The sequence below is a fragment of the Danio rerio genome, chromosome 13 (assembly GCF_052040795.2).
Source record: "Danio rerio strain M-AB ecotype USA chromosome 13, GRCz13ab, whole genome shotgun sequence".
NCBI classification, from domain to species: Eukaryota; Metazoa; Chordata; class Actinopteri; order Cypriniformes; family Danionidae; genus Danio; species Danio rerio.
In genome coordinates, this window is record NC_141033.1 from 45,349,089 (window position 1) to 45,367,899 (window position 18,811).

At 32.3% G+C, this 18,811-nt stretch overlaps 1 protein-coding gene across 4 annotated transcripts in view; it reads right to left on the reverse strand.

Moving 5' to 3' along the window:
* Window positions 1–13,855, reverse strand: part of capn2a (calpain 2, (m/II) large subunit a) — a 30,241-nt gene extending 16,386 nt beyond the window's left edge. For 3 of the 4 annotated variants that reach the window (XR_015505121.1, XR_015505120.1, XR_015505119.1), the window contains exons 1-7: window positions 13,534–13,792; window positions 12,564–12,633; window positions 7,105–7,223; window positions 4,816–4,949; window positions 2,049–2,217; window positions 1,890–1,973; window positions 1,647–1,732 (exon numbers count right to left, since the gene is read on the reverse strand). Coding sequence is in view for 1 of the 4 variants with exons in the window: in NM_001013501.2 (NP_001013519.1) it covers window positions 1,647–1,732; window positions 1,890–1,973; window positions 2,049–2,217; window positions 4,816–4,949; window positions 7,105–7,223; window positions 12,564–12,633; window positions 13,534–13,770 (899 nt within the window). In the remaining 3 variants the exon portion in view is untranslated. 4 annotated transcript variants of the gene reach the window in all.
* Window positions 13,856–18,811: the final 4,956 nt, after the last annotated feature.

The window sequence follows — 18,811 nt, forward strand, 5'->3', positions numbered from 1 at the left end:
TGGACTATCTGAAAAAAAAATAGCTTAAAGGGGTTAATAATTTTGACATTAAAATGGCTTTTTCAAAAATTAAAAACTGCTTTTATTCTAGCCGAAATAAAACAAATAAGACTTTCTCCAGAAGAAAAAATATTATCAGACATACTGTGAAAATGTCCTTGCTCTGTTAAACATCATTTGGGAAATATTTGAAAAAGAAAAGAAAATATAAAAGGGGGCTAATAATTCTGACTTCAACTGTACTAACATTAACTGTTAACAAATAACTGTTATTAACTAATTACTGTTATACTAACTGTTAAAAGTTCCAGCGCGCTTTTACCAATCTTCATTTAGTTTTTAATACTAATAAAACAAAATGTAGGGTTTAAATAGAAATTATACCACATGTTGAGTTTCCAAATAAAATTTCCTAATTGGACGGTACTGAGATTAATTATGTTGACTGCTACAAATTTGTCAGTATCTAATTAGATGGTAAACTTAACATAAATTAATTGCTCAAAAAGGTTAAAGCCTGAACAAATCTTCCTTTATGCACTCTTTAAAGCAGCATTTGGTCAAATTACCAGCATTACCAATTTTAGATTATAGGGATTTAATTTACAGATTAATCTTCTTCACAAATTGGATGCTATTCACCATGCAGCAACTCATTTTGTAAATTGTGCGCCATTTAATACTCATCACTGTCAACTTTTTTTATTGAATTGGCCTTCTTTTCATTTACATCGACAAATTCATTGGTTTCTGTTCATTTATAAAACTCTTAATGGGAATACTCCACTATATTTACAGTCACTTCTTAACATTCAGAAAACATGTCGAAATCTGCGCTCCAGTGGTTTTATTAACCTTTGAATAGCGCACTTCATTTGGTCGCTACTCTTTTCAGTATTCTGCTGCTGATGCTTGGACTCATCTGCAGCAGACCTTAAAGCTCAACACTTCCTCTATCATCCTTTAAAAATTAAATCCAATTAATAGTACAAGATCACTTTGCTTGTTTTTTAGTTTGTCCTTGGTTTTATATGTTATTATCTGCATCTGTGAAACTTTGTACTGTATCTGCTTTTTATGTTGCCTCTTGGCCAGCTTTGTCATTGTAAATGAGAACTGCTTCTCAATTGACTTCCCTGGTTAAATAAAGGTTATTAAAAGCTACTAGCCAACTAGCCTCTGTCCACCATGGCCTCCTAACCATCCCCATATCATAATTGGCCTCGCCACTCTGTCTTCTCTACACCAATCAGCTGGTGTGTGGTGTGCAGTCTGGTGCAATATGGCTGCCGTCACATCATCCTGCACACTGGTGGTGGTTAAGGAGATTCCCCCCAATGTGTAAAAAGCTTTGAGTGTCCAGAAAAGCGCTATATAAATGTAAGTAATTATTATTATTATAATAAGTAGTAACTAATAAAGTTATGATAAGTTTTCCTAATGTAATTGTATTGCAATAATGTGCACCTTAAAGCTGCTTTGTAACAATAATTATTGTGAAAAGTGCTATACAAATAAACTTGAATTGAATTATTTACATATTAATTTAAGTATGAGCAGTGTCACTAATAACAAAGGTTTCTTAATTTCACATATAGCAGTAAATAATAAGTAAATAAACAATTATGTAAATAATTATGTCTTACTTATCACTCCAAGCCCCAGTCCATTCCACCTGACCCCAAGGATTACGCACTCGGACCAGCTTTTCTTTTCGACTTCTGTAATTTACCTGAAAAGATCATACATATAAAAGTTAACAGGTAAAATATCAACGTTATCAATTATTACCCGAGAAAACACTCAGATTTAATCTAATCCAAGGCAATTTTTGAACTCTAATGTCAAAGGAGTCCAAAAAAAAAATGAAAGGAGCTCAAATATCTAACCTCAGTAGCTCCTGTAAGAGAGTATGCATGTCCCTTTACAAGCTTCTGATAAGTGACGGCCTCAGAATCAGCAGCACTGGTGATCTGTAGTAATACAAGCACTGTTTTATCATCAGATATTAATTTTGGAGTACTTTCCCAATTTGTTTGAGCTCATACATCTATGGAGCATCCCAACAGAGCTCCAGAGTCCAGGGCCTTCTTGATGATCTGAAACAGGTTGGTCGGTGCACTTTTCAGCTCGTACATCTCTGCAATCCCACCAGTGAAATCCTCAAAACCTTCTGTGGTGGAACCTCCAGAAAGGGCTTCATAACATCCATTCACTCTGATTGATAGAGCACAGTGTCATGCAGAGGTAGAGTAGGCAAAAAAGGATGGTAAAATACAGTATACATAAAACGGTTAATGAAAATGATATATACCATTCATCACCACACTAAAAATTACCACATTACTGGCATTTCTTACTTCAGTACCATTCAGTATCATTCATCATATCATATTAATTATCATTGGAAAACCTAAAATATGAACTGTATGATCATTTAGGTACCAATTTAGTTTAAGTCACAATACACACTATTAACTATTGGCATATTGTCTGTCTATAATTAATATATTAACTATTTATTATACTTAATAAATACTAAGTACTTATTATACTAAGTATGATCTTATTCAACATCCCTAATCCTACCCAACAACTACCTTACTAACTATTAATAAGCAGCTAATTAGTAATTTATTCAGCTAATAGTCTTAGTTAATGGTTTGTTAACAGAATAAGATGATTTATACTATTCATCTCACTATAAAAACGGTAATCACCACTAGTATTGGCACAATAGTGGCATTTCTAACTTCAGTATGATACTATTAATAATATTCATATTAAATATCATTAGAAGACATAAAATATGAACTGTATGATCATTTAGATAACACTTTAATTTAAGTCACAATCTACAGTATTAACTATTGGCGTATTGCCTGTCTATTATTAATATATATTAACTATTTATTTATACTTACAAAGTATGATCTTATTCTACATCCCTAATTCTACCCAACAACTACCTTACTAACTATTAATAAGGTAGTTATTGACTAATTTATTGAGCTAATAGTCTTAGTTAATGGTTTGTTAACAGAATAAAATGATTTATACTATTCATCTCACTATAAAAATGGTAACCACCACTAGTATTGGCACAATAGTGCCATTTCTAACTTCAGTATGATACTATTAATCATATTCATATTTAATATAATTGGAAAATATAACATATAAACTGTATGATACTTTAGATAACACTTTAGTTTAAGTCACAATCCACACTATTAACTATTGGCGTATTGCCTGTCTATTATTAATATATATTAACTGTTTATTATACTTATAAAGTATGATCTTATTCTACATCCCTAATTCTACCCAACAACTACCTTACTAACTATTAATAAGGTAGTTATTGACTAATTTATTGAGCTAATAGTCTTAAGTTAATGGTTTGTTAACAGACTATTTATCACACTATAAAAAGATAACCACCACTAGTATTGGCACAAAAATGGCATTTCTAACTTCAGCATGATGCCATTAATAATATTCATATTTAATGTCATTAGAAAAAATTAAATATGAACTATAATTTAGGTAACACTTTAGTTTGTCACAATACACACTATTAACTATTATTAAGACATGAACTGTTTATTAGAACTTATAAAGTAGAATCTTATTCTACATCCTTAATCCTATCCAATACCTAAACCTAAACTATTACCTTATTAACTATTAATAAGCAGCTAATTAATAATTTATTGGGCTAATAGTCTTGGGTAATGGTTTGTAAGCAAAATATAATCCCAGTACCTAAACTACCTTACTAACTAGTAATAATCAGCTAATAAGCAGTTCATTAAGAGCTTACTTAATGGTTTGTTAATAGCATGAACTGTGACAAGCATATTAAGTGCAAGTCAATTCGATAAACAAACAAAAAAGATGAAAAAAAAACTTAAGTTGTTCATGTAGGTATAATATTGTGTTTCTCTCAGTCTTAAACATTTGAGGAAGAAATCAGATCTGCGTCAGTATATTGACTTTGTTTCTTTAGATCTGTCTTAAATTGACAACAGCCTAATAAAGCTTTATGATTCTACACTTAAGACACAGATGCAATATATTGATAAACATTTTTTCATCGAATGTCAACTTTTATAACTGACTTTGTTTACAAGAATACTTTTCAAAACTGGTATTTTGATGTTAGTCGAGATATAAAAGTAAAATGTGTATGCAATGTGTTTTCCCCCCTGATAGGTCTTAAAACATAAAATATAATCAAATAATATACAATAAACAATAAATCTGTTTTACTTTACACAAAATTGCGTTTCACAATCAAGAACACTTCTATTAGTAATATGAAATGAACTTTATTTACCATAAAATTTTAAAGTTTCATCAAAAGAATTTTAAGCTGCTTAACATTTTTTAAGATCAACAATAATAAGATAATAATAAGATAATGGTAACACTTTAGTTCAAGTCACATATCATGCCATTAACTACTGGCTAATTACCTGCCAATTATTAAAATATTAACTGTTCATTAGTAGTTATAAAGTATGATTATATTGTGCATCCCTAATCCCACCCAAAACCTAAACCCAACTTAAAGTAACTAAACATCTAATTAGTAGTCCATTAAGCTAGTAGTCTAAGTTAATGGTTTGCTAACTTTGACCTAAACTAAAGTGGTACCAGAATAATTTTTAAGCAATCACGTGACACTAAAGACTCATGTTATGATACTGGAAATAATTTAAGTTGCATTTTGTGTCTGTTATTATGACTCAATGGCTCAAGACAAAATCATCCCAAGGCAAACCCAACAAAGGGGAGCTTATGACTCACTTTGCATAGGCCTTCTCCAGCAGAGCGCTCCAGAACTCAGAGCCTGTGACGGAGTGAACAAAGAGCAGTTCCCCATCTCTAGTGGGCAATCGATCATCCACCACCACATCCACCCATTCTCCAAACTGCCAAAACTGCAAGCATTAAAACAAATGCATTAATTAGGGAGGAATCATATTTGATGATAATTAAATTGCAGCCTCGCAGTCATCATAACACAAGAGTGCACGGCAACAAGAGCCAGATCTCAGTCTGACACGCCTTCAGTATCTGCAGGGCTTGACCATAATCTCTGGAATCACTTTACAGTTATGATGTGGAAATGATTTTCTTTTTTTCTATTGAATAAACACAAAATATATGCTGAAGAATGTTGGAAACTGGTAGTCATTTTCCTCATACTATTATTTTGGATGTCGATGGTTACATTTATTCACCAACACTTTTCAAAATATCTTCTTTGGTGTTCAACACAAAAAAGAAACTCATAAAAATTTGAAATTTGATTTGATTATGTACAGTATGCACAGTTGGAACTTCCGCCATTAGAGGACACGTATTCATAACAAACAAATGACACAGCAAATTAATCATGGGAGTTGTGGTCTTCATTATACTGTTGGGATTGCCAGCTGTGTTTTCTCCGCTGGAGATTACTTCCTGTAACTCCATCTCCCAGAACTCCTTGCACTCATCATATCCTGCCACAGCTGACAATAATATGGACACTCACACACACACACACACACACACACACACACACACACACACACACACACACACACACACACACACACACACACACACACACACACAAACACACACACTCAGCTGAAACTCATAGTATTCGGTGTGATCAGCCTCTAAAGGTAGAAAGCCATGGAGCTTTTATCATGTCCCAGTCTATCGCTTCCAGTTCTTCTGCTTGTGATCACACAGTTATACTAAATATACTAATATGCTACTGCTGTCACCTTATTGGAAACCCCGCCTCTGCTTTTATTTGATTGGGCAATGAAAAAGGACTTTAGTTTGCTTTTTCCGCTCAGAGTTGAATTTTTTTATTGCAGGGGTAACTGCAGGGGCACAGAGCGCAATAGCAAAAAAAAAAGTGAGGCACAAAGGCGGTTAAAATGTGAGGCGCACAGCGTAAAAAATGTTCAGGCCCATCAGTAAACTGTGATCAGAACCTAAGGTTGAAATCCATGAAGCTTTTATTATGCCCCAGTCCATCGCCTCCAGTTCTTCTGCTTGTCATCACATGGTCAAAAAGCAAAGTAATGCTGTTTTATCAAAATGAAAACATTTTAAGGTTTTGTCATATTGTGATTCTTATAAAACATATAAAACATATTAACATAATTATTCTCATTAGAATTTCATTCATTCATTTAATTTTCGGAATGAACCACCAACTTATCCAGCACATGTTTAAGCAGCGGATAAGCCTACCCAATTCACCTGTACCGCATGTCTTTGGACTGTTGGGAAAACCAAAGCATCCGGAGGAAACCCACGCAAAAGCAGGGAGAACATGCAAACTCCACACAGAAACACCAATTTACCCAGTCGAGGCTCGAACCAGCGACCTTCTTGCTGTGAGGCGACTGCACTACCTACTTCGCCACTGTGTCGCCTTTCTCATTATAATTTACATAATTATTTGTTTCCCTGTTTTCTATATAACCAAACTGGAAATCAAGGGTGTGTGATGTCATTAGCAAGATTACAAACACTCTATATCACTCCTTTAATTTCTAATTTCTAATTTTCTGGATATGAACATGCATTGAAACATTCATGATAATGTAAGTACACAAGCAAAATATATAAGACTGTTCTCGTGGTTTTTATATATTTAAAAAACTTACATAATGTGGCTTTAATTGTTTAGTACCTTAGCAAAAGGTGCAATTTAAAAATTCAGTAAGTACAAATACAACACACAAAGGAACTGAGCACACATCCTCTAGAATCACTGTTGTCCGTCTATTATGAGTCAATGTGACTTCCTGTCCTAAAGAATTCCACCAACCCAACCCATTAAATGACAAGTCTGCCTAAAAGCCAACTAGCCTATCAACCAACTAAAAACCCTCCCCGACAAGACTCAAGCAACTTCCAGATCACAAAGCTTAAAACAGCTTATCAAACAAGCTTTATCACTTTAACAAGCTTGTAGCAAGCCTTCATTCCTTAAAATGTGATGCTATCTCTCTTTAGTTATTTACATTTTTCTCTTCACAAGATATCCAAGTGCAACACGGCATTCATTTGCACTGTGTTTACCTGAAAGTGGAAAATTCCAGCATAGTCTTGCCCAAATCCCTGATCGGATGGTACGACACGAGCCAAAACGTCTTCATTAAGGGTCAGAGAGGCGATGGCTGCTAAGAGCCAGCAATCACCTGCAGAAAGAAAGCATACTTGATGTTAAGGACATTAAAAGAATAAATTAACAACTGCAAAGCGATTACAAATGTTAATCTTAATAAAACTGAGACGGTAAAAGGGCTAAATGTTGAATGCTTGAGGCCAGTACTTCTTGTACACGTTCACATGTAACATATAGCAGGGTAATTAATCAAATCATGCATGTTTTGCATACTTGTTCTTCTAGTAAACGTTCAGAATGTTTTCAGATGGAGCAGCATTTTAAAAAAATGGTATTTAAAACAAATCCAATTTATTCAGACTATAATGGCATTGAGATAATCGTCCTGTGATAATGACAGCTGTTTGTGTAGCTTCTCTATGAACTATGGCTCTGTGTGAAAATACCACATTTAATAACATGTTTTATCTCCAAACATATAACTTCAGCCGAATGTTTGAAATACAGTGCAATGAATATATAAGTACACCCCTCACAAATCTATGTTTTAAATTCATATTTTTAATAGGAAGCTATACAATATATATTTGTGCATATTAGATTAGTCAGTACTGAAGCCAAATCTGGAGCTTATCTAACAAAAAAACGTACGATAACGGTTCAAAAACTAGTGCAGCCAAATTCATTTGTTATAGAAAAATATTAAATACAAATTTAAATAAAAGAGGAAAAATCAAGAGAAGCAAAAAATTTACAAATTTACTTCAAAATTTTGTTGGTATCTTTCAGTTTCTAAATATATTTGGCGACTTAAATATTATTTTATAAATATATATGTTTAACAAATCTGTTTCGTTTAAATGCACCAAAAAATATTGCCTATATTCACTGAAATGGATAAAAAAATATTTATTTTCAAAATGGGGTGTACTCAATTATGCAGAGGACTGTAAATTCATCATCTAAATGATTGGGTTGAATGATTTTTATGATGAATCAATAAAAGGAGTAAGATTTTCTGTCTATAATGCAATGTTATAGAGATTGTCTGGGTTTCTTATGGAGTGGAGGAACTATGACTTCAATTTGTATGCAAAAACCTAAAAGCAAGTTAGCATTTTAGCAGTTACAGTTCCCTTGTCCCAAAATCAATGGGTTTTTTGAATGGGATTTTGGTTAAATTGCTTAAATAAGGTTTGTGGCTAACAAACTCAAGATACTTTAACGTTTTATTCTACCACATAAAACAAATCACATTTACATCACATTTGTTTTTAAATCGGTTATGCTTTTTTTAAAAGATGGTTGCTATCAAGTTACTAAATGGGACTACAGGCAGTGTTCATACTGTAGGTCATCCAGCTAAACTGGTCTGGTGCGCAGCCCGTTTGCATTGGGCATTTGGATTTGTCTGTTATTTAAGTATTTTCATGAATAGTATTTTAAAGTTTGTAGTATTTTTCTAATTGGTAATTCATATTATGTGTAGATAATTCCTTCACTTGTAAAGACCATCGAGACAGATTCATTTGTTGATCCTTTATAATTAAACAATATTATGATGATACTCCTTACCAGTGCAGTCTGTCTCTTTCCTGCTCTCAGTAATGCAAATGTGTAAATAAATGTGTAAAAATACATATTAACTGTCATTTTAACGTAATCAGTTGATTTTCCGTTTTTTTTTTTCTTCATCTAAACACATTTAACTCTGTTATAACTGATATATTCACACTCCTCCTTAAAATGTATAGCATGTAACTGTATGGGCTGCTTTTCGCTGTACTTTGTGACAAAAAAAGAATATTGAGTGTTGTTCTCTATCCATGATGGAACTTGCAGGCATGTAGACCTGTCCCTTACGCCTCATTTCTGTCATCTGTGTTACTAAGGTAAGCGGGTTGTATGCACGCGAGCGATACACTTATGTAAATATGTCTTTGATAATACTATGTAGGCACATTTATGCATACAGTTTTAAAACTTTTACAGCAACCGTGAAGCAAAACAAAATGTATTTCCCATGTAAAAAACTATCCAAAAGGCACTTAGGTCTATGTGTTCTTGGATATTCATTAGTTTATAATATATAGCGTGGATTATAATATAATAATCTGAGTGAGTACATCTTTGTCATGGATCAAATTTCTAAAAATAAGCTTGAAAAGCTATCTGTAACAGGGTGGTGAAGACATCATCATTGGACACAACGTGCAAGTGTAATGAACTGTTTGAACACAGAGCTTATTATTTGCATTCTTCGAAAAGTCTATGAGAAAATCTTATAGGGATTTTATTTTCATGCTAGCAGCTGATTAGCCTAAAAGGTGAGGGCATAGTTCCTCCACTTTATTTGTGGGTGTTTAGCATTTCTGCATAAGAGCGCCCTCTGGCCTTCGGAGGATATTTACTAATGATCATCGAACTGTGCTTCTCTGTACAAGATATACATGACAATTGCAGCTTTGCTCAACTGTGTTTGCAATTTCATTTTAATTAATTGCCCAGCCCTAACCTATGATGAAGTATTGGTGTAGTACTGAAGTTAGAAGTACTAAATAAAGGTATTATAACCAACTACAAACTAAATAGATGTCTATATGCAAGACTATTCATTCATTCATTTTCCTTTGGCTTAGTCCCTTTATTTATCAGGAGTCGCTACAGCAGAATGAACCGCCAACAAATCCAGCATATGTTTTACACAGCAGATGCCCTTCCAGCTGCAACCCAGTACTGGAAAAAATGTGAGACTATTGTCACACCTGTTGCAGTGCCCTAGTTTGGACACTTGAGGGCACTAGTTTGTTTTGTAGTTTCACTTCATTTCCCATAATCCTTTGTATTACTGATTGTGTTATGTTACAGCTGTTTTGTGTTTGTTAATTTAGTCCTGTCTTTATAAACCCTCTTGTCCTCTGTTTTAGTTGCCTTAGGATTTTGTTAGTTCTTCACGTCTGGTATGTTTGTCTGGTTATATAGTTTTTATATTACGATTATTCTTGGATTCCTGTTTGTGTTCGTTTTTGTTAGCACTTGTTAGCACTCCTACCCTGTCCTTGTATTTACCTGTTTTTGGATTTTTGCCAGTTACTTCGTCTGGTCATCTAGTTTTTTTATCTTGCTTCTAGTTCTGTGTAAGATTTGGAAATCTGTCTTTTTGGATACCTTTGTCTTTTTTGTTAATAAATTGCTGCACTTGGATTTTTGCATTTTGTGATCATTCCTCATTTCGTGACAACTATAGTTTAAATAAATCCATTTCTTTCTTAGCATGACACCTTGACATTACTTTTTGCATGAGGATTTATTTCATGCATCATAGACAACTTAGATTTTCTAGCTAGACTGCCTCCACATAGTCTCCTTAGATGATTTATATACAAGATAAGATTCATGCTTTGGCATTAAAACAAATAATACATTAAGGATGCAAAGTCATGAGCTAATGTGCTCGATCCAAAGACAATACAACTTGAAGACCTCAGTCTAATCTTGTAAACTACATAATTATTTTTTATTTCTTTTGTGTACCACAAAGCTTTTTTGGAATGACATAACAGTGCATAAATGATGATACTCTTTTCATGTTTGTGGTTAACTATCCCTTTAAGATTCCCAAACACTGAGATTCTATCCTCCAGTGGTTTGTTGAAGGCCTACACGATTTGTCTTGCCCAAAATCCTTAGCATTCCAGTCTTCACAAAGACAACTCAGTTTAGCTGGCTGCCTCTAAACAAACTGTCCTTCAAATTCCTCCCCAACATGTCAGCTGATAATGCTTCGAAATGCTTATATCTCACGGTTATGAAAAAAACACAGCTTCCTCTTCAGCTAATGATTCATCTTTCATACAGTTGTGACAATATGTTCCTGATGATAGTATGATGTGCAACAACACTGAAAGTGCTACCATGGCAACAGTTAAAACCGACAGGCTAAAATGGGTGTTGCTTCAAATAGTATTTCTCATTACTAAAGAATGAATTGGTCTGAGTTCAAACTAGTGTATTTAATTTAATGCATTACTTTCTAGAGAGTTTAACAAGACTACATGTATTACAGTAACACCTATGCAGATAACTGAACTAATAAAAAAACAGATATAACAATTGAAGCAAAATCTACAAAGAAAGAAGCACTTAATACTTATTTACACAATGTGTTCCCACTAGTTGCTAGTCAATGCAGAGTCAGATGTAAAATAATAGGCAGCCTTGTGAAGCAGAGGCTATCACATACTGTGTTATGCAATGTTAAAAAATCACACCCTTTATTATGAGCACAGACAGACGATTTCTCCATACGGCTCAACAGATTCATTGCAAAACTGGGAAAAACAAACAGAGGAGCTGAAAAGCAGTGGTGCAAAGACTTCTCTGATGTGTGTTTAACTAGTCTCTTTATTAGACAGCAGCGTAATTCACATACACTTAATACACAAACACACTTCACTGAACATGTACATATAGACCTATCTGCAACTTAACTATGTGTATATATAATAACTATACTTTAATTATTAGGGTGAGAAAGAATCTGTGGACATTTTTGATAATTCTGTGCAGAATTTTGTAAAAAAATTAGCGGATTTATGCAGAAGGATATCAGGAGTATTGTAACTAAAAACTTAATATATGAAATAAAAAATAACAACAAATTATTTAATGTTTACAATGCAAATCCAATTAGATCCACTTATTTGGTAAACAAAGCAAGTTTCTCATATAATATATCTACTAAAAGACAGACATTACTTTACAAACTCTATTGTAAATAAATCAAATGAACATGTTCATGTTAGTCAATAATATTTCTGAAATTACTCTAAAGCTGAATCAATATAAATGTACACACATAAAATGTAAAATGTGTATTTTCATGCTAGATTTCAAGTGTTTCTTCTACAATAAAAAAGTTTTTAAAAATTAAAAATAAATGTACACACATTTACACTAGTAAATAAATAAACTTTGCGGAATTCTTTGGATTTCTGCCCGAACAGATTCTGTGTGAGCCTAATTAGTTACTAGTTAATTAGTTAAAGTTATTAGCAATTAATAAAGTTATGGTAACTGATACCTTAACTTTTCTGATTTTGATTGTAATGCAATAATGTGTAAAGCTGCTTTGAAATAATAATTATTGTGAAAAGCGCTATACAAATAAGCCTGAATTGAATTCAATTATGAGGGCATGCAAACTTGAATGAGTAGAACGGGATACTCACAGACTTTTGGGTGTGCTTCCTAAAATGTTTCCACATGTTTAAAGGGGATTTCAATTCAAAAATCAATTCAAGAAATCTTTAAATATTGCAATATTGCACATTCCTGGTCATTCATGATAAGGAACACCTTATTGACTTTTAAATCTGTCAGAATTGCACATAGCTGTGTATCGTTTACTCACCTAAAGCTCCTTGGCAAATATCTGTTCTTGTAGCTCCTCCGACTATGAACTCCGGACTGGAATTCAATTGCTGCAAGAAGAGTGTAAAAACATTAAGCAAGTTTATCCAAACTAAAATGCTCAATGGTGACCATTTATCACTCACATACTCATGAGATGAGTCATGTGTGCAAATATATAGTGCTTTGAACATCACATTAGTAATACACACTGTAAAAAAAATCCTGGTTGCCTTAAATTTTTAAGCTGAATCAAATTAACCTTATAAGTCCATTGAACTTATATTATGTTAAGCTGACTTAAAACAGCTTGCATAACTAATAAAATTAAGTTAGAACATGATTAACTTAGTTTAATAAGTTACACTGACCTAAAAACATATGTTGTCAGGACCAATTAATCATATATTTTTTACAGTGCAGAGAAAATGAACATTTATTCACTTTACTCACAGTGTAAAAAAAATTAACAACAAAAAAATCAAGACAACAAATATTTGTATGTTGCTTTAACCTAATTTAATAAGTTAATCAAGTTTCAACACATTTTATTAAAGTTATACAAAGTTTACCTTCAAACATTTACTCAGTTTGATTGATGTAAGTTAAGATGACTAGAAAATTCAATCTGATTGAACTAAAAATATTAGGACAGCAAGGTTTTTTGAGTTTCAAGGAACCTTTGAGTTTCTTCTGTTTTGTTATATTTAGAAAAAAAGCTGCAAATCTGTAACCATTGACATCCATGGTAGGAATAACAAATACTATGAAAGCAAATGGTTACATATTTTCAGCTTATTATGTTCGTGTTCAACATAAGAAAGGCTCTCATAAAGATTTGAAACAATTAAAGGGTGAGTAAAATTTTCCATTTCTGGTTGAACCATGCCTTCTTCATGCAACAATAATAGATGAGTAAACAGTTGGATAAACAAAACAGCACTTAGATGTGGATTTAGACAGAAACTCACCCCAGGTCTTTTCCACTCAACACCTCTGGTTTTTGACGACCGTGGCCCGAGTTCATTAAAGCCCAGGGCCTCGGGAGCGGCTGGGAAAGCGGGATCACAGAAAAGCTCTCCGCGGCTCAGGCACTCACTCCTCAAAGTCTCGAAGTTTTGGTTCAGGTATTTCACGGCATTGGAGTTCGTCCCAAAGCCAGCCGCCAGGGCTCTCTTCTTGGCGAGTGTGGATGCCACGCCGGACATTTTCTAACTTTTTCTCTTCTGCAGCTGTAAAGTTTGACAGAAAAATGTTTCTGCTTGTACGCCTTCACCCACTCCTCCTCCTAACACAGGCGTGGTCCTAAGCCTGTAATTTAAGGGCAACAAACAGTCTTTCGCTCTTTTGACTCAGAAACAGCTCAAAAGCGGAAAAGAAGTAGAAGACTGATGTTCTGAAGGCGTTTTTGACGCTCGTCTGTTGTTTTGCGCGTGTACACAGGAAGCGTCAGACTCATTACATTTTCAAAACCTCAGTGTAAACCTCAGCTCAGACAGCCTTGCTAGTGAGATAACTTAAACTGGGGTTCGTTTTGACTGTTTTTCCTGGGTTTTTAAACATCTTTTTTTGCGTTCTTCTCTTTCCAAATGGGTTGGGTTTGTTCTGGTGACGAATTCTGACCTATTTAAAAATGAATGGTGGTTCTATTGGCTGTACAGTAAAATATTAAAAACATTTTGAGTACCGCTTGTCACCACTGTTTTATTACAAAAAATTTAACTGTTTGAACTAAAAAAACACATTGTTAATTATTGTTTAACTTCTACATCATTGTTGAACAACAAAACTTCAGTTTAAACCTCAGCCCAGACAGCCTGGCTTGTGAGAGGAGGGTTTGTTTTCATTGGTTTTCAGCACATTTTTACTTGTTTATAGTCATTTCAAGTGAAAATAAAGTAAAAAAAATAATCATGGTTTTATAAAAAAATTAATAACCATGTTTTTTTCTGCATTGACAAGGCTACCAATTGTATAAACACAGTTTTACTACAAACATCATGGTTTTGCATTAAGAAACACTGTTAATTTTTGTTTAATTACACCAGTGTTTAACGAAAAACCCCATGCATTTATTTTTATTTGTAGTAAAAATGTAGCAGGCAAAATCCATCACGTATTATTCAGCTTTAAAGCAAGCTTAAACTCCCAAATGAAATCCTTAATATTTTACGTTGCATCCTTCTGTTTGCATCACAGTTCCCATCTTCTCTTCTGCTCCAGTTCCTCGTCACAGGACTAGAGAGAGATTTTTATTTTCTCAGTGGACTGCTGCTGCCCTCTTGTGTTCAAAATATTAGACATTTACAATAGCATTGTGAAAATGATTATCTTTCGAGGGCCCTCTTTCCATATGCAGCCTAAAATGTTAAAGACCCCAGTTTATAATTTTCTTACTCTGTACACAGTTAATATTATGATTGATTGGGTGTAAAGTATTAAATGCAAAATAATTTTTTACAGAAATTTATTTTAATGTTATATTTATGTTAACTCTAATTTGGACCGATGTTTCATAATTATTATAATACAGTTTTTGTATTTCTCATTTATTTATTGATTCATGTATTTATTTATTTTTATCTTTATTCACATTCATATTTTTATGAATTCACAATTTCATGAATCGTTTTAATTATTTTTTACATTTCCTCTATAGCACTTCTTTGCAGGCACCACAAGTTTGAAAATCCTTGCTTCAATTTTATTCTTTAATTTCATTAAACATATAATAATTTAAAAATGATATCACCGAATATTAAAACAAGAACATTCCTAAGTATTTTTTGAGTATTGACTACCGTATGTTACCCCTTTTATTACAAAAATAAATAAATAAAAATAAATAAATAAAAAAATCACAGTTAAACTGTTTGGCATAAGAAACATTATTTATCTATTTCAACATTATTCTTTAACAACATTTCACAGCCTATACCTCAGCTCAGACAGCCAGTGAGAAAACTTTTGAACAAATACCAACAGTATGACTACAAATATCGGGGTTAAACTGTTTTGCATAAGAAACATGAATAATTTTTGTTTAACTTTATCAATAACAAAAAAAAAACATGCATTTTGTTTTATTTGTAAAATATGTAGCAGGCAAAATGTATTCTTCAGCATTAAAGCAAGATAAACTCCCAAATGAAATCCTGCATGAATCCTTTCTGTCAGGAAAATGAGGAAACTTTGACTCACATGTTTTTTACATGTATAATCTCACAAAGGTTTTGTTCAGATCTATATAATTACTTGAATAAATCCCAATCAACAAAACAAATCTTTAAATTGAAAGATATTATTTGTTATTATTCTAGTCCCGAGAATAAAAAAAAAAAAATGTATATTTCCCAGAGATGGGTTGCGGCTGGAAGGGCATCCGCTGCGTAAAAACTTGCTGGATAAGTTTGCGGTTTATTCCGCTGTGGCGACCCCGGATTAATAAAGGGACTAAGCCGACAAGAAAAAGAATGAATGAATGCATATATATTTATATAACTTTTTTATATTATATGCAAAATTCTTTATCCACAAAATTTTTTTTTCTTAAATCCTCTCTCTCATTTGCCCATTTTTAATTGAAATTGATTCCTTGCTTAAAGCTATACGTCTATCTATAAATAAAAAAATTCTGCAAGTTAATAGAAAGTTATGAAAATATCATGCTTCCAGTATGTTAGTAATTAATGCTCCCTGTGTTTTTTTAATTTAATTTAATTTTATGCTTTCATTTTCTTTATTTTGTTCTCTTTTTCTCTTCTATTACTTTTTTTAACTTATTGTTCTTATCATATTGTAATTATATATTCTTGTATTCCAGTCTTCTTCAAATTACTTCCTGATTTATATTGTACATTTCCTTTTTTCTAAATAAAGATTTATTTAAAATAAACAAACAAATAAATAAATTCAGTTCATCATCACAGAAATAAAGATTTTTATTTTCTCGGTGGACTGCTGCTGCCCTCTTGTGGTAAAAAATGTCATACCAGCAGTGTTTGATGTGAAAATGATCTTAGATGTATAAGATGTTTTGATTCTCAGATGTATAAAGTTAATATAATGATTTAGTGTAAAATATTATATGGAAAATACATTTTTTACCGAAATTTATTTAAATAACATTTGTATTATACATTTTAATCTGTTATATTTATTTGTTTATTTGTTTTAATTTATTTACGTTTATCTTAACTCTAATTAGGACCGATCTTATCTTTTACAATACTTTTAATACAGCTTTTGTATTTACTTGATAGTTCCTCATTTACTTATTCATGTATTTATTTATTTATTTTTATTCACAATAATACTTTTAAAATATTTTTTTACATTTTCTCTATAGGGCACATCTTTGCAGGCCACAAAAGTTTGAAAATCCCTGTTTCAATTTTATTCTTTAATTTTATTAAACATATAATAGTTTAAAATTAGATTACTGACCATTAAAACAAGAGTATTTATAGATTAAGTCTTGATCCAAATAAGCTTTCAACTTTCATGCACTGTAAAATTAAATATTGTACTTTAAATGCACTATATGATAATATTAAGCTTGGCCTATATTCTATAGGATAACAGTTAAAATTAAACACTGGTACATTAGAAAATATAAGGAATAATATTTTAGTAATATACAGTACAAGCACTGACATTAATGTCTGCCAGAGAAAAAGTCAGAGGGGTCTGAATCTGAGCTGCCTCCAATGCTTTTTAATGCTCTCATCTAACCCCACCCCTCACATTGACATCACTAGCTCCATTAAGTGCATCGTCTGACATTGCATCACTGAGATATGCAGTCTCAGCTTGTACCATAAGGGCTGCATCCAGATAGCCTATTGGAGAAAGTAGGCCTGTATCATCATGTGAGCAGCAAGCATTTAAAGTATTGAACTTGTGTAAAATAAACATTTTAATGGCATCTGATATTTTTCTATTTGAAAGTTGGAAGTCTTTAGTATTTATAGTTACACCATTTGATCAATATCTCGCTCCTGCAAGCACTGCATTCCTCCATATTTCTATTATTTTGAAGTTTGTCCAGCAGAGGGAAGTAGAGTCAAGCACGCTTTTTATTATTTTTTTATTTATTGAACATATAGTTATGTACAACACAATCACTACGTCTTTACATAAAAAACAGGTGCAAATAAAAACAAATTACCTGCATAAATAATATGTTACATAAAATAATTATATGTAAAATAATCTAAATATAATAAATAAAAAGGATTAGGGGTTTTCCTGTAATTTACCTAAAAGACAGAAGTTTAATTGCACTTTTTGTTTTTATTATCTTGAGGGGTTTTATATAAAATAATCTCATTATAAAAGGCAAAACATTGCTTTCACCTTCAAATATTTTGTGTTATTTAAAATGTTCCAAACATAAGGATGTTGTTGATTAGGAAGGCATCTTCTTTACTGTCCATTACAAGTCTATAAATGATGCCGCACACAATAAAGGTCCTGAGTCGTGTGGAATCCCTATGGAGGACGAAACCTGCAAAAACAAGAAATAAATAAACAAATAAATAAATATGCAAATGCGTAAATAAATGAGCAAATAAATCCATAAATTCCTGCATAAATAAAATAATAAATAAATATGCAAATAAATAAAGGTATATAAAAATCCACAAATTCCTGCATAAAAAAAAAATATATATAGATAACTTTTAGTGCAGGCTGGTAAATAATTAAATATATTACACAAATGTTGGGGGAATAAGAAAATACTAAACTGAACATTTTTTCAGGTTTCGTTCTCTATTTGAGTAAAGCCATCATGACCATAATGCATGCACAAACATATAGTGAAAAAAACAAAATGATCTGTTGTTTCAATATCATCACAATACAAACTCTTAAATAGATTAAATAATTCCACCTTGCCTGTTGGTGAAACCTATATTAAGCACACATGCTGATGACAAGTAGCTTAAGTGTGGTAGCCTCCCAAAACTTTGGTCAGATAATAAAAAAATTACATAATTCCTAATAAAGTAAATAAAAATTATTTAAAAATATTGCATAGATATTATCCATGCAATGATTTTATTAGTGCGTTTAATTAAGGTTTTTCACCATTGAGATGTTTTTGTAAAATGGAGCCAGAGCCATATTTTTCAACTGCAGTCACACAAAATAGTTTTGGTCAGAAGTTTTGAAGTATATTATAACTGTGTCAATATAACTGAAAAAAGGGTTTATTTATGGATTGCAATTCTGGATTATTGGAGT